The sequence below is a fragment of the Lepidothrix coronata genome, unplaced genomic scaffold (assembly GCF_001604755.1).
Source record: "Lepidothrix coronata isolate B3197 unplaced genomic scaffold, Lepidothrix_coronata-1.0 Scaffold1, whole genome shotgun sequence".
In the NCBI taxonomy this organism is placed as follows: domain Eukaryota; kingdom Metazoa; phylum Chordata; class Aves; order Passeriformes; family Pipridae; genus Lepidothrix; species Lepidothrix coronata.
In genome coordinates, this window is record NW_016690181.1 from 13,092,393 (window position 1) to 13,106,783 (window position 14,391).

The 14,391-nt window shown below is 50.1% G+C and overlaps 2 protein-coding genes across 3 annotated transcripts in view; one reads left to right on the forward strand and one right to left on the reverse strand.

Annotated features, from left to right (window-relative positions):
• Window positions 1-10,039, forward strand: part of SLC22A18 (solute carrier family 22 member 18) — a 64,606-nt gene extending 54,567 nt beyond the window's left edge. The window contains exons 8-10 of one of the 2 annotated variants that reach the window (XM_017813816.1): window positions 690-791; window positions 4,571-4,691; window positions 9,748-10,039. In XM_017813816.1, the coding sequence (XP_017669305.1) occupies window positions 690-791; window positions 4,571-4,691; window positions 9,748-9,935 (411 nt within the window). In that variant the 3' untranslated portion in view covers window positions 9,936-10,039. The remainder of the gene's footprint in view (window positions 1-689; window positions 792-4,570; window positions 4,692-9,747) is intronic. The other variant, XM_017813818.1, reaches the window with a different exon arrangement.
• A 1,406-nt stretch (window positions 10,040-11,445) lies between these two features.
• PHLDA2 (pleckstrin homology like domain family A member 2) lies at window positions 11,446-12,981 on the reverse strand. The gene is made up of 2 exons (XM_017807238.1): window positions 12,420-12,981; window positions 11,446-11,871 (listed from the first exon to the last, which is right to left on the reverse strand). Exon 1 carries the CDS (start codon window positions 12,850-12,852, stop codon window positions 12,454-12,456), a length of 399 nt encoding a protein of 132 aa, XP_017662727.1. The 5' UTR covers window positions 12,853-12,981; the 3' UTR covers window positions 11,446-11,871; window positions 12,420-12,453.
• Window positions 12,982-14,391: the final 1,410 nt, after the last annotated feature.

Below are 14,391 nucleotides of genomic sequence, written 5' to 3' on the forward strand. Positions count from 1 at the left end.
AGAAATAAAAGAGGGAATTTGCTCTGCAAAGTGCTGGAAAAGTCAAATAATTCCTGGGATTTTAATTTTTTGCTCCTCCTTCCCTCCCCCTTTCCCCCAGTTTTTATTTAAAATCTGTAAAACCAGTTCCCCACCCCTTACATCTGCATGTACTGCTGGGACTGGGTATTAGCATCTCCGCCGTACTTGTTTCATGCCTAAAAATTATGAATCACCCAATTTGTATATTTATAGTTTAAAATAATGTCAAGAGAAGGTACAGGCATTTTCCTCCTCTGCATACAAACGAAGAGTTTTTCTTTGGAAGGATTTGCCAAGAATGAAGACCTTAGTATTAACTGTATTTCACAAAAAATCACAACTTAGAAAAAATAATTTGTATCTGCAAGAGTTTTTAGAAAGTTTTGGTCACTGCTGGAGACAAGGCAGTGATGGTAAACTAAAGCACGCACCCTGAGTAAAGACTTCCAGCTGATGGGATAGCTCTCTCCCTAGGATGCAAAATGCTTGAAATAATGGATCATGTCTTCCCACTGTTTACTGTGGCAATGAGGTCTTTTTTTTTCAAAACAAACCCTGATGGAATAACCCATTTGCTGCCTTTCATTTGTTTGCAGCGCTGTAGCAGCTCTCGTTTGTTTAAATGATTATACATCAGGGTTAATGGTGCTCCTGTGTTTCTTTCCCAGGTTGTCCAGGGTTTGGTTGTTGGAAAACTCACTAACCACTGCACAGAGATGACGCTGCTCAGACTCAGCGTCTTCGTCTTTGCCGGCGTGGGCCTAGGCATGGTAAGGCAGGTGTGGGATCATCCACAGCGCCCTTCATAACGCAGCGACACAAGGTCCATGAGACCTGCCTGTGAGCTCTGCCCCTTGAAATGCCACCACTGGCTTTGTTGGGTGGTCCTCAGGGCAGGGGAAACCATCTCACCTGGGCCTCTGCGCAAACAGATCTGCGCTCAACGTAAGCATTGCGCCAAACCATGATAAAGAGCTGCGTGAGTAATAGTTATGGGGATTTAAAAAAATATTAATCTCTCACAGAAACTCACTAAGTCCCTCCTGAGTCACCGGATTTGCACAGAAATCCTGCCCTGGTCTTGTCAGCAACTGCTTTTCCTGAACTACCCAGAAAGTAAATGAAGATTATGAGGGGGGAAAATAAATCACTGCAGTTGTACGCTGCTGGGAGACAGTGGAGGTTGTGCACTCTTCTTCTGGGCCTTTATTTTTACCTGATCTCCCAAGGTGAGATGATTTGGGGAAGGAGGTAGCAAGGCAATACTGTTGTTCCTCCATTTTGAGATAAGTGATATTACCTGTTGCTGGTTGTGTCTACTTGGGCGACGGTTGATGTCAATCTCAAAGGGTAATTGGAAAACTGATTTCATGTAGGCAGCTCTGCTGGCAGCTGTGTTTGCTCAGATAAGCCACATTCAGGGAACTGATAGCTCTGCCCCGGCCACAGGGATGGAGGAAGGGTGTGCACAATCCCTTCTGTGTCCCATCCAAGGACAGTTGAGCTGCATCAGCCTTTCAACATTCCCTGCAGGATTTGGCCTCAGGCCTTGCTGCTGGGGCGCTGAGGCTCCCACTGGTGCAGGTAGGACGAGTGCCATTCCCACAGCCATACCACAGCCACGAGGAGGTCAGGGCCAAGTCCTGGAGGGGATTGAGGTTTGTGGTTCCCAGCTACACGGATGAGATGAAGCACCTACACATCTTAGCTAATCTGAGGCTAAATCATGTGTCTGAGATGAGGCTGGAAAGGGAGTATGGATGCAGATGGAGGGTTGGCTCTGCAGATGGAGTGTGGTCCCCCTCTCTGGGATTTTGGGGCTCACGGAGATTCTGTTAGGTGTAGAATGCTTGGAAAGGGTCCCTTCTGATTGGTGTCATTCTGTTTTGGCTGGCATTGACGTGCCCCTTTAATATGGGACATCTGCACAGCGCTTGGTCCTCCTAAGCATGGCCTGGGAAGGACTTTGAAGGTCGTACTATTGTTTTTTGGTCACGGCTGGGAGCAATTAGGTGGGACCAAGGTGGACCTGGCCCATCTGAAGATCTTAGCACACTCAGCCGGGTGCAGGGCAGAGTGCTGCTGAGATTGGATCCATGTGTTGAAACCCCTCCCATGGGACTGAGGCAGAGGAGCAATATGGAGTAAATGGCTTTTGTGCACTGAGGTCTCACTGACCTCCAGGGAAGGCTGGAATCAGGTGGAGGTTGGAGAGAAAGCCTTAGTGGCAGTGGAGGGGCACACAGAGGGACATGGATGTCCCAGTATGGGGAGGCTCACATTGGCTGCACAAGGAGAGGAACTGGGAGCCGGGAAGGGAAATCATCTTAGAGTTGGCAATTATGCCAAGCCCAGAGGGCTGTGGACATCCTGACAACACAGTCCTGGGGACAAGGGTCAGCAATGACTTCCCATGAGAACTATTCATAGGCAAATGCAGCTGTGATCCTCTTTGCCCAGGACGCCTTATTAAAGAGATCTCTGTCTGAGCGGCTGCCAAGAAAACATCCGTTTCTGGGGTGGCTTTCTGTCTGGGTGGGGATCAGTGCCGGCACAGCAGCAAGTACAAATGTGGAAGTTAATGGGTGAAGCTTTTAATCCTGCACAGCTGCTGGTAGAGGAGCATCCCACCTGCTGTTGCCCTTGCTGCATGTGGCCTCCAAATGCAGCAGTTCCCCTCCCCAAAGAATGGAAGTGAGGAAAAAGACTAGCTGTTAAAAAAAGATACTCCAGAACCCATCTTTATATCACTGGGAGGTGAGCTGAAGTGTTTTTGGAAGGCTAGCACAAGCAGCAGCAGATAGACAGCACTGCAGCTGGGAAGAGGCTGTAGGATGTTCCCAGCACTAGGCAGCTGGAAAAGGAAAAGGGTGGGCTGGGAGCTGGGCAATAACACCTGGAAAAGGAGAGGAGGGGAGAACTAGTGTCTGATCTGCAGATACGAGCCAGGAGAGCGTGGGCAGGGGTGTAGGAGGGCTTGGCGGTTGCGACGGGGAAGTTTTTCTCTTTGTCTGAAGGCATGGCTGTGCCTCATCCTGACTCGCTGCCTGCATTTCCCAGGCATTTGCTTTCTGAGTCTGTCTGCTGAAACTCCTGGTTCTGCCTCCCTCACCAGAAAAATGTCTTCATATCTGCTCAGGTAAAAAAATCTGCTACCTACCCAGCAGCTGAGGAGTAGCAAAGACAGGGCTCTGCCTGGATCAGTTCTTCCTGAGCCCCAGGGAATTAAGGAGCCACTTCCCCTGGTTTTACAAGAGACACAGATGTGGCTCTGCTCTTTTCTGCACACTTACTCCAGCTCATGAGAAAATTTGTACAAAGCAGGAGGGATTAAAGCTGATTTTTCCTATGAGCTGCACAATGTTGTCCCGCAATGACACTTGCCCTAGCAAGGAATTACTCTTCTTCCTTCTATTTATGTACCAAATACTTGTTCCTCTGTCTTTGTTCTCTGGTTCCTTAATCAGAAGTGCCTAGATCTTAACCAAAATGTAGGCAAAAAACTCCTTCAAGGAGAAAAACCTGGCTGTGTGTGACTGTAGAGAGGAACTAGGAATAAACCTCAACATTTCCAAGTCATTAGTGAGCAGTGTCTCTGGGCTTCTCCATCTTCTGTAGCCAAAAGGCAAGAACAAGATCTTGGGGCAGAGAACTCCAGAGAATGAAACTTCTGGCTAGACTAGTGACAGAAATGTTTTCCAGCCACAATAACACACCTTGAGACATGAGTGAGGGTAGGAGACTTGCAATAAGGGGGGAATTTCCTTTCCATGCCCCAGAGAAATCCATTCATTTGACCAGCAGGGCATGTGAATGAGCCGAGAGCCGCTCTAGCCCCACGGCTTAGAGAGCCTCACCGCTTTTGTTTCAGTATTAAACAGCTGGAGGGATGTCTCCGCTAAGAATATGTGCAATAACAAAATCATTACTCTCCTTAATTATGCTCGCTAATGTGCATTTATGGCCAGAAGACCTATTCCAGATTACTGAATTCGGTGAATTTATTAGCGAGGAGGCAGAAGAACAGGATTAGAAATCCCAAAGGTACGGTGTTACATAATGCACTGTGCTCATTTATTTTGACAAGCTCAGTTTAGTTTTAATTATTTATGATAATGAACCAAAAAGCCTTCTCTAGGCTGTTTTGTATAAGTAATGGAAGCTTCCTGAAGTACACCACATACATCTGCTGTTCAACATTTCCTCGGGAGTTGGACAGAAGACAGAAGACAGGGGGAAGGGTGCAGGGACGTCACTAATTCCCAGACGCTAAAAATACCCACAGCAGTGCCGGAGAAACGTGCTGCCAGATTGTAGGGTATCACTTGCTATTTGATCCGCATGCTTGGAATAATTCACTGAATACAAATGGCAGGCTGTGAAAGACCTTGCAACAGCCAAAGCCGCACCATCCTGTATCATTTGTGGCTCCCACAGTTCACCTAAGTCATGGGTTTGACTCGTGATTTTTTTTCTAGGTTGTTTGTTGCCACAGAGTCACCGTCTGTACTCTCTAATGATCTGTGGTCTGTTCTGTTCTGTCCCTTAGGCCCTGATGAGGACTGTGTGGCACTACTGCATCATTGCAGTGCCACTGGTGTTTGCCTTCAGCATGCTGGCCACCATCACCGACAGCATCCTTACCAAGGCTGTCCCCTCCTCTGACACTGGTAAGACTCGTCAAAAAAGATCAGACTGGTATTTTGTCAGTTTTGAGTCCATCAGGTGCTTCCCAGCTCACACCACCGCTATCAAGCACTGCAGTACACTCATGGTGAATGCCCAATTCCCCAGCAGATCTCTGGGCAGTTGCATACAATGGGTGTCAGCAGAGCACATGAACAGAGACTGGTTGGGCTATACAGGATGAACCTGAACAACACTGAGTAAGCATCCCATGACCCAGTGCTCCCAGTCCTGTGCCACCTGCTGACATCCACAGTGGTGGGTCCAGAAAGAGAAGGCTTTCTCAAACTTTCCTTTCCATGGAAGGCCAAAGTATGGTTAAAAACCAAACCAAACCAAAAAAAAAAACAACAAAAGCTGCTCTTCCACCCTGACAGTGACCGAGAGGGCTGTTTGTTCACACCTTTTAACTTAGAGCATCTCAGCAGGGTATTCTGGATCGCCCTTTGCAAACATGCTTTGCCTGATGCAGTAATTGCCGCCTTTCTCTCTGTTTTGGCCTTGTTTCAGTCAAAGAGTTATTGTATTTCTCTGCACGAGGCAGCTGAAATGCAGTGGTAGACACATAAGTCTTTATACCTGGGGCTTTATTTCTGTCGATGAAGGAAATATACCAACATTTTTTGTCATGGGAGCCTTGCTGGGTTTGTGCTGGGATGGAGCTGGCTTAACCTGGTTTGACACCTTTTGCTCAAGCTCTTCCAGGATTTGGTCCCAGAGCAGGTACTCAAGAGTCTCTTTGCTTTAGCTGAGCCTTCCTGGGCCAGTCTGCACCCTTCATCTTCCCTAGCAGCCATCTGAGCAGACACCTCTGCACAGAGCCTACTGAGAATGAGAGTTATAGTTTGCACAGCCCATTAGTGAAGTTTATAAAGCACTTTTGAGATGCTTCTGAATGAAGAGCTTTTCTGAAAACCACTTCAGTAGTTTATTTGTAGAGCTGACCCACCACATCTCCCACAAATGTTGGGAGCCTGTGATTTCCAAGTGTGATATTTCTACCCGGGAGGACCACTTATCCTCAGTCCTCACCTCTCTGGGAACTATCTCAGCCCCTCCACTCAGCCCAGAAGAAAATTTGCTGTTTCATGAGTTAGAGTAATGTTCATGCGAGGGAGAGCCGGGGGGAAGGGCACCAAGCAGCTTTGGGACATACAACCAAGCTGGAATTCATCCAGGCTCTTCTCAAAGGGGTTTTGTGAGGAAAACCGGAGCATTGCTTGGCTTTTAAAGCCCTGAGGCAAGCTTTGGTCAGAGAGGAAAATGGATTTAGCTGTCTCACCCTGCTCCCTGCTTGCGTATGTTTTTAGGCCAGCCTGTGCCTCAGTGGGATGGATGATCTCCATTTGGCAGGGCAGGATTGCAGGGCAGGATGAAGGCAGCCCGTGGAGCTGTGCACATGGTCAGGAGGGGGTTGCAGATCATCAGGGCAGCCATGAGCCATTGGGGGCTTTCTCCTGCCCATCCATCCTGGGCTGATGTCATGCCAAGTGCTACTACAAACTTCAGAGTTACAGCTGGCTCAGAACTCGGCATGCCGAGGAGGGACATTCTGGCTCGGAGGATTGTGGTGCTGGGCCAAAACCTTATCTCTGACACTCCTCCCTCACCTTTCAAACCATGCTTTTTCCTTGCAACATTTCCAAAGGAAGAGGCATCTAATGGTTTTGTGCTTGTTTTGGATGTACCCATGCAGGGGCCGGGGTGAAGGCAGGAATGCCTGACACAGCAGAGCCGGCAAGCTGCCTCTCCACAGCAGCTGCAGCAGTGATGGCGTGGGTGTCTCGCGGAGAAATGCGGCTGTTGAAATGCCTGCCATCCATCCCTGGCCGTGGGTGGCACTCCACAACTGCTGCTCCACCCATACAGCCTCCCAGAGGCTGCTCCTTCCTATGCCAGCCCCAGACCAGCTCTGCAAAGAGAGCTTTTTGGTGGTGCATTAGAAACCCTCACTGTGAGCATAGAAATCTGTTGTTATGAAAAGCTTTGCTGTTACTGTGTCAAAAATCTGAGCACTAACTTGCAATGACTTTTAGTTAATGCAAGGAAATCACACATGGAGAATTTGACGTTGAAAATATCGCTTTTGAACCTTGCTGCTGTCTTTTGCTGATGTTTTTGTTAGCTTTGGGCCTATAGAGCCCAAAGGGGGTTTTTCTTTGGGCCAGGAAAAAGTTTTCTGAGGAGCTGGGATTTTGGCTGAGCTCAGGTGCCCATCTCAGCAAAGGGCTGGAATGGATGAGGCATTGCAGAAGTGTAGCCTGTCTGCCCTTGTTAGATGCTGAGTCACCCATCCTTGCATTTTAAATACATGTCTTGGAAAGGGAACAGTGGGAGGTAGGATGGTACCATCCCTTGCACCCATCCTGCTTTCAGGACCGATCCAAGGTTGCTTCCTACCAAGACTGATGAGTTTGGCACTTGTTCTTTGCTTATGGCTGGGGCTTTGCACTGAGGCAAAGGTAGCAGAAATTATTTCATTAGTTTCCCTTTGATATTCTTTTTCCTTCTCTTCATCTTCAAAGGCAGGAAGAGAAAATTCAGCCACACATCCACGTGCTGTTCAGCTGAACGCGTGAGATGGTGGGAGGGCAGCCCCGAGCCCAGGGGAACTTACATCTTCACACAAGCCCTCCTTGTCAACCCTAGTCCTTTCCCAAGAATGAAGGTCTTGTTTCTGCACAGATCCCCCTCTACTCTTGGGGGAGGGAGGCAGGAAGCCCAGCAGAGCCTCCCTGGTTAACGGGCCACTGTGTTGTGATTTTACTTGCACGTCACAACCTTAGGAGGAGAATTTGCAGCCAGGCAGGGCTTGGTGCACTAAACCCCCCAGCTTCGCTCTGGCTGTGCTGGTTCAAAGGCAGCTGCTGGCAATGATGACCTAATCGTTAAATCAGGCCCAAACATCGCCCCATGGGTGTGTGGCTGATCTGGGCCAGCACCATCATCTGAGCGCGGCAACAGGATGTGAGCTGGAAAGGAGTCGCCCATCTTGGAGAGCCGCCAGCACCCAACCCTGAAACCTGTGGAGGAGGAGGGCCGGGGTGGGAGGGGAGGATGAGTTCCTGGCTGGGACAGGTCATGCCAGGTATAGGCAAAGGGGGGAAAAAAGCTGGAGAGGGAGAAAAAAGGGCAAGGAAGGCACAGAAAGTAGAATAGCCATGATGAAGAAGGTGAGCACGTGTGTTGGCAGAGCTGCGCAAAGCAATGCAGGAATTTTTCTGCTGACATGGTGACTTGTCCCAGTTAAAGGTCTTGCCTTAAATGAGATCCATTACATGTGCAGCTTTGCAACAGAGCTAGGGACATGCTGCAGAGCTGAGATTTACAATGTCCCAAAGCCTGAGGATGTCTGACACGAGAGATCTAATTTAAACCCATTAAACAGAAATTATCTTTCTCAGCAACATGTTGGAGAAGTGCAGAGGGAGAGCCCGGCCTTTTAAGAGGATGGATTTTTTGCTCCAGAAAAAAAAAAGGAAAGGGAAAAAAGTGCCTCCTCAATCATAAGAGCCAGTTTGGCAATTGTACTTAGTAATTAGTTTAATTCAAATACCTGGAGGGGAAAAAATAATTGCAAAACCTGCCCAGAGAGTTCAGTGGTTGTGGGATGGTTCCCATTGGCAAAGGGTCAAGGCAAGGTCCCACCCATTGCCTTTGTGTTCCCATGCGCGGGAGGAGCGCTCAGCAGCGCTTCCCGGGAGATTTCCCTCTCCACATGGCTACGCCCTCAGCTTGGGCTCACTGCACAAGTATTTTAAGCATGCTGATAAAAGCCCAGCAGTTGCTGGCCGGCATTACAAGAACACCTGGCTGCCTGTTCTCTCTGGGAGCTGGGGATCATTTCCCCGTGGCTGCCAATGTTAAATATCACACTTGGCTCCACATCTTCTGGTATATGGGACAGCATCCTCCTCATCCTTCCCAGATGCTGATAGCCTGGTGTGGGGACAACACCACAATGAATGTTAATGGAAAATTGATGCCAGCAGCCCAAATAGTCATACTGATAGTAAAAAAATCATTGCAAAAATCATTACAGAACTGCGCACAAATTTCTTACATATGCTGCCAGCTTGCCATTCCTCTTGGTGTTTGGGGCTAATGATTTTCTGGCTGGCCTTGTATTTTCTGCTCCCCTGAACATGACAACTGTCCCGCACAAAGACCACAGGACAAAAGAGCATACCAGCTGTGTTGGGGGCCAGCTTTGTGTTCTGGGTCATGTCCTGGCTGTTTGTCTGTACATGGAAAAAAACCCCTGCCTTTACCAAACTGGAGGTGCTTCCCCATCCTCTGGGTTCCTGTAAATGATGCAAATGTGAGGGCTGCTGGAGGGGGAACCGGCCCAGCTGGTAAAAGGGCTCGCATACCCATCCAAATGGAAATATCTGTTCTTTTTGCAAAGGGAGGTGGGGGAGTATCTCAAGGGTGTTCAGTCTTTATCTGTGGTTTTATTTATTTATTCTTAAAGACCTAGTTAGGCCTAACCCTCTCGCTCCTGCTAAGCCCTCAAGAGCTGTTTCTCTGTTCCACACTAGAGAATAAATGGCAGTAGTAGCTTGAGTGGAACAAGGCCCACTCAGGTACTTATGAGAATGGAAGAATCTGTGTGATTTGCTTGGAAGTCTCAAACACGACCCTAGAAACTACCTGTCCATCCCTAATCCCATGCAGTAGCTACCAGATCTGCCAGGTGCGATGTTCAGCAGCATCTTCTGAGGCCAAAGGCATCCTTGGACCCTGGTGATGGCAGTGGTGAGCACCCACTTGCCTTTTGGGCAGTGCTACGATCACACAGACCGCCCAGTAAAGAGCTGAGCTGGCTCGTGGTGGAAACTAGTCCCCATGCCTCCAGGAGTCCCTAACCTTAGCAAACCCTAATTGGACCGCTGTAAATTAATGCAAGAAATTATTTGATGTGATTTGCCACTACTGCAGGGGAAAACCATTAGGGATGCAGGGGATCCCGCATGCTCTGCTCTGCTATTCCATCCCAAGACTTGCTCTCACCCTGTGTGTCTCTGCCATCTCTCCTAGGTGCCATGCTCGGAATTTGTGCCTCAGTGCACCCTTTGACACGGACGGTGGGCCCAACCATTGGTGGAGTTTTATATAAACAGTTTGGAGTCTCCTCCTTCGGCTATTTACAGCTAGTGGTCAATATAGGTTTGTTTGTTTACCTCTTAAAGAGTAAAATCTCACTGAGAGAGATGAAAAGCCAATAACTCATGTGCAAGAAAGTAACTGCCTTACTTTTCCATAGAAATAAAGATGGGTTTGAGTTTTATTTTTGATTCTGTAAACCTAGAATAAAGCAATTTGAACAATCCTTGCATTTTGTCAACATTTGCATCTAGAGTAAGGAGCAGATCAGTTTGCAAAGGCATTGGAATCGTGCTGGAGCAACTGAGGCCCATGGGACCCCAGGAGCTATCAGGTTCCCCCCAGCCCCCCGCAGTGGTGGCTGTCTTTGTAGGCAAATATCCCCAGATCCTCACCTGTTGTCAGGCAGCATTCCTGCTTGAATTCACTGAAACTGAGGGGATTAGGAGCCAGTGCTGGCCTTTTATTTCACCCTCGCAAAATAGTACCAAGGAAAATGGTGGGGAGTAAAATTCGGGTATTATTTTGCTGCATTAAATGTACCTCCCAGCATTCTTGTGCTAGAGGGGAACAAGGCCAAAGGCTTTCAAACACTGTGGCCAGAGGTTTACTACATCCACAGCTCAGTCATCTGCAACCCTGACTCTGCATGAGCCTGGTGGGTGGTAGCAGAGCCAGCAAGGAGGATGAAAAGCCCCTAAGTACCACACTGCAGTGCCAGAGCCTCCCAGAAACTGGGCCAACCTTCCTTCTAGGTTTTTTTCCCCCGTACTGAGTCTCTCTTGCTCTTACTATGGGCCTGTGTAATTACGTATTTTGCAACTTCCTCTAGTACAAAGTCTCCTGCAAGAATTGCACTGATATTGGGAAGGGGAAAATACCTGCTTGAAATTACCAAATTTGGAGCAAGTGCTTTGCCTGCTAAGCTCACAGTCCTGACTGCCAGAGTTGAATCGTGTACTGCACGAGGAAGCTCACGTTAGTGAGTGACAATTGAGCCCCACAAAATAAAACTTCTGTACTTTTATCCAAAAAAATACCTTCTTTTTTCTCCATGCTTCTTGGTGTGGGTGCTATAGGAAAAGAGCCTGCCTCCATTCTTCAGAGTTCTCCTGGAGACATTTATCTAGAAACTGCAGAGGTGAGGAGAGGTGAGCAAGTTCAGCTTGCTTTGCTGCAAAGCTGAGGAATTCCACGGAGCATTGACGGTCTTGTTCCGAAATCAAGAATCCAGTTTCCTGCATTAGCACAGCACTAAGCTATGAGGGCTGGGGGAAGGACACGGGGTGTTTGGAAAGAGCAGCGCTTTACTGTTGCAGAGAGCTCTTGCACCTTCTGTAATCTCCACTACTTGATTGTATGGGAAAGCGCTTCAAAAGGAGCACTTATCCAAGCTGTGGTAGGCTTTTCTACCTCCACCACTGACCAGAATTGAACCTGAACACCCTCTCCCTCACTGGTCAGGAGACGAGGTCAAACACGAACAGCTTATCTGGGCTTCCTCCACCTCCCACTGCCCAGTCTAGGGCACCAAAAAGCTGAGCTTTACCCACTCCTTTTAAGCCAGTTCACCACTGCCGTATCCACAAACATGCCTCAACAAAAGTTACTGCAGCCCAGAGTACAGTAATAAAAAGTGAACATTTCAAGTAATTTATTTGGAATGGACACATTAATGCAAAAGCAATATTAAGACCAATAACTGCTGAAAGACATTCAACAAAATAAATACAAATATAGATACTACAAATAATTTAAACTGTGTTTAACACCACCAGTCAGTGTGGAATCTTCCTTGCGCCTCATAAATAGGAGATAATAGTTCACAAAGCTGTGCCACTCAAAACACGTGGACGCTTTGCTAGAAGTCCTGTAACGAAAGTCTTTGGTTTTTCTTTAATGCATCTCAGGCAAAGCTCAGGGCTCTTTGCTCAGCAGCTGCAACGGGCTTGGAGAAAACCAAGCTGATTCCAGCTCTCTTCTTTGCTTTCCTTCATTGGTACCCTGTCCCATTTCAGTCCAAGACACTCGATCTGGTTTATCATTCAGTGGTATGCTCTAAAGGCAACAAGAGAAAGTGGGTTAGTTAAATGAACGGGGCAGCACGGCACAGGAAAAAAATGAGGGGCTTTCAAGGGAGACTAAGCACAGAGCATTTATTTTCATAGATATCATATTTTTAGCAAGTTCTGTGAGGAAAGCACTGCCAAGGGCTATTTCTTATTCCTTCCACCACCTCCAAGCCGTACCCTCAATAAGTCCAGCTCCCACCAGAAATTCTCAGCGGGTGCATCGGAAAAGCGGAACCCCCCCCCCGCCCCGCGATGCACCGGGAAGGGGGGAGCGCGGCCCCACAGCGCTACGCTGCCGCGGCCGGGCAGCACGGCCGGTTTCGGGGTGCGGCCGGGCACCCCTGCGGGCTGGCGGCGGGGCCGGCGGTCCCTTCGGCCAAAAAGGGATCGAGCGGTGCGTGGGGAGTCCCACGCCCGTCCGACTTCCCGAAGCAGGCGAATGGGAATAAAATAAATTTAAAAAAAAAAAAAAAAGAAAGAAATTAAAACCCCATGAACCGCGGGAGGAGCGCGGAGGGGGCCGGGCGGGCTCACCTGGGGCCGGGCCGGCCGGGCGGGCGGTGGCGGCTCAGGGCGCCCGGGCCAGCCGCCGCTCCTGGGTGCCCGCCGCCTGCTCCATCTCCTGGCGGCTCTTGAAGTCCTGGATGGCCCGCTTGTTCTGGAAGTCGATGAGGGCCATGGTGATGGAGGCGTTCCAGCAGCTCTGGTCCGGGCACCGAAAGTCAATCTCCTTGCGGTCCTTGGTGACGATGGTGAAGTAGATGTACTTGCCCGTGCGCTCCACGCAGTCCACCTTGAGGATGGAGCCGAAGCCCAGCTCCTTGCCCTTGGCCCGTTTGTGCCCGTCGGGGAAGAGACTGAGGCTGTCCTTGGTCAGCACCACCAGCTTCTTTTTCCACAGCTGGAAAAGGCTGTCGCTTCGCTTCTCCAGCTCGCCCTCGCGGATCACCTCGGCTTGCATCTTCATCCTCGTTCCCCGGCGGTGGCTCCGCTGCGGCTGCGGATCCGGCTCCAGTTGTTACCCCGACTCCTGCTCGGGCGGTGATGACCGAGCCCCGCCGCGATGGGAACAATTTATTGCAATGAATCAGCGCCGGGCGCCTTCCGGTGCCTCCCCCGGGGAGCCCGGCCCGCCGCCCCCTCGCCGCCCCGCCTCCCGCCCGCCCCCCCGGGCCGCGCTCCCCGCCCGTCGGAGCGGGGCTGCGGGGAGCGGGGGGCTGCGGGAAGCAAAGGGAGGGTACTGGTGGCTGCCCCGGGTGGGCTGGGTGTGGGGAGGGGGTTGCCTCCCCGAGGGGCCCCATCTCTGCTGTTGCTGTGGGCAGGGGCGGAGCGGACCCCAATTCTGTCTGCCGCGCCCCCTTGCCCCCCGTTTCTTCTGCCCAGCAGGTGTAGCCCCCCCCCCCAGTGAGGATGAACCACTGTGACCTGACGCCCCCCATCTTGCCCCTCTAAGCGCTCCCTGCTGCTTCTCAGATCCACACTTGGGTACATGATGCTCCCAAAACTGTGCTCCTGTGGTCCTTGAGTTGGACAACTTCACCACATTGGGTCTGCCCTGGCACGATCTCCACTTGGGCCAGAGGGGTCCAAGCAGGGCCTGTGATGGGCCGCTGCCATCTCCCATGGATATCTGGTTTGAGTCCAGCCCTGGTCACCCCAAGATGTTCAGCCAGGACTGGGCCAAGCCCACTGGCTTTATTTGAGGCCCCACATCCAGCCAGCTCTGCGCCATCACCATCAGCCCTTCCTTCATCCTTTCCTCAGGGCAACCCACCTCTCCAGTTTTGCATTAACACTGCTCCCTCCACCTTTATTCCCTGCAATTACTCGATTTATCTCATTTTCTTCCCCCCAACCCACTCCCTTCTCCCAGGAAGGCACCACAGTTGTAGTCTGGCCAGTGCCCTGTAAAGCCTCTGGCAGCTGGAGGTAGTATTTAAGAGGCACGTGTAAGCCTGCAGTTCCTTCCTCTTGGACACCATTCATTGTATTACTCTTTTACGATAGTTGACACAAGGCTGATGCAGCTTCCTAGCCACTGCCTTGATGCTGCAGCCAAGGGCAGGGCTTCGCTTAATGAACTTATTCACACTGTTTCTAAACCAGTATTTGCTCAGCTATGTACTTTATGCAGCATCGCCCTCTGGACTTTGAGCCCTGTTCTCCTCTAACATCTTCCTGGAAGGACCGACACCTCTACAGGTGCAAGCCAAACCCCAGAGGTGAGCTTACAAAGTGAGACCTGGCCTCTTTGAAGAGTTTGGCAGCATTCCCGGGGACTTCAGCAGGGTCAGAAGCCCATTCCCGGGAACCAATCAAAGATAGAGCCAAACCCATTTCCGCTGCAAATCACTCATCTGCTGGAGTACACGGCCACGCTTTGATAATTCACTGCAGTGTGCACATCTGTGGGGAGGGTCAGAGCAGCAAAGATGGGGGCTGTGCAATGATCCCAGGGTTGATGAATGAGCCAGGAATGGTTTGGCTGAGCTTCTCAGGGAGGGAT

What these genes read in the sequence shown, in the direction of transcription:
- PHLDA2 (XM_017807238.1), bottom strand. Translation starts at nt 12,852, where the DNA reads ATGAAGATGCAAGCCGAGGTGATCCGCGAGGGCGAGCTGGAGAAGCGA.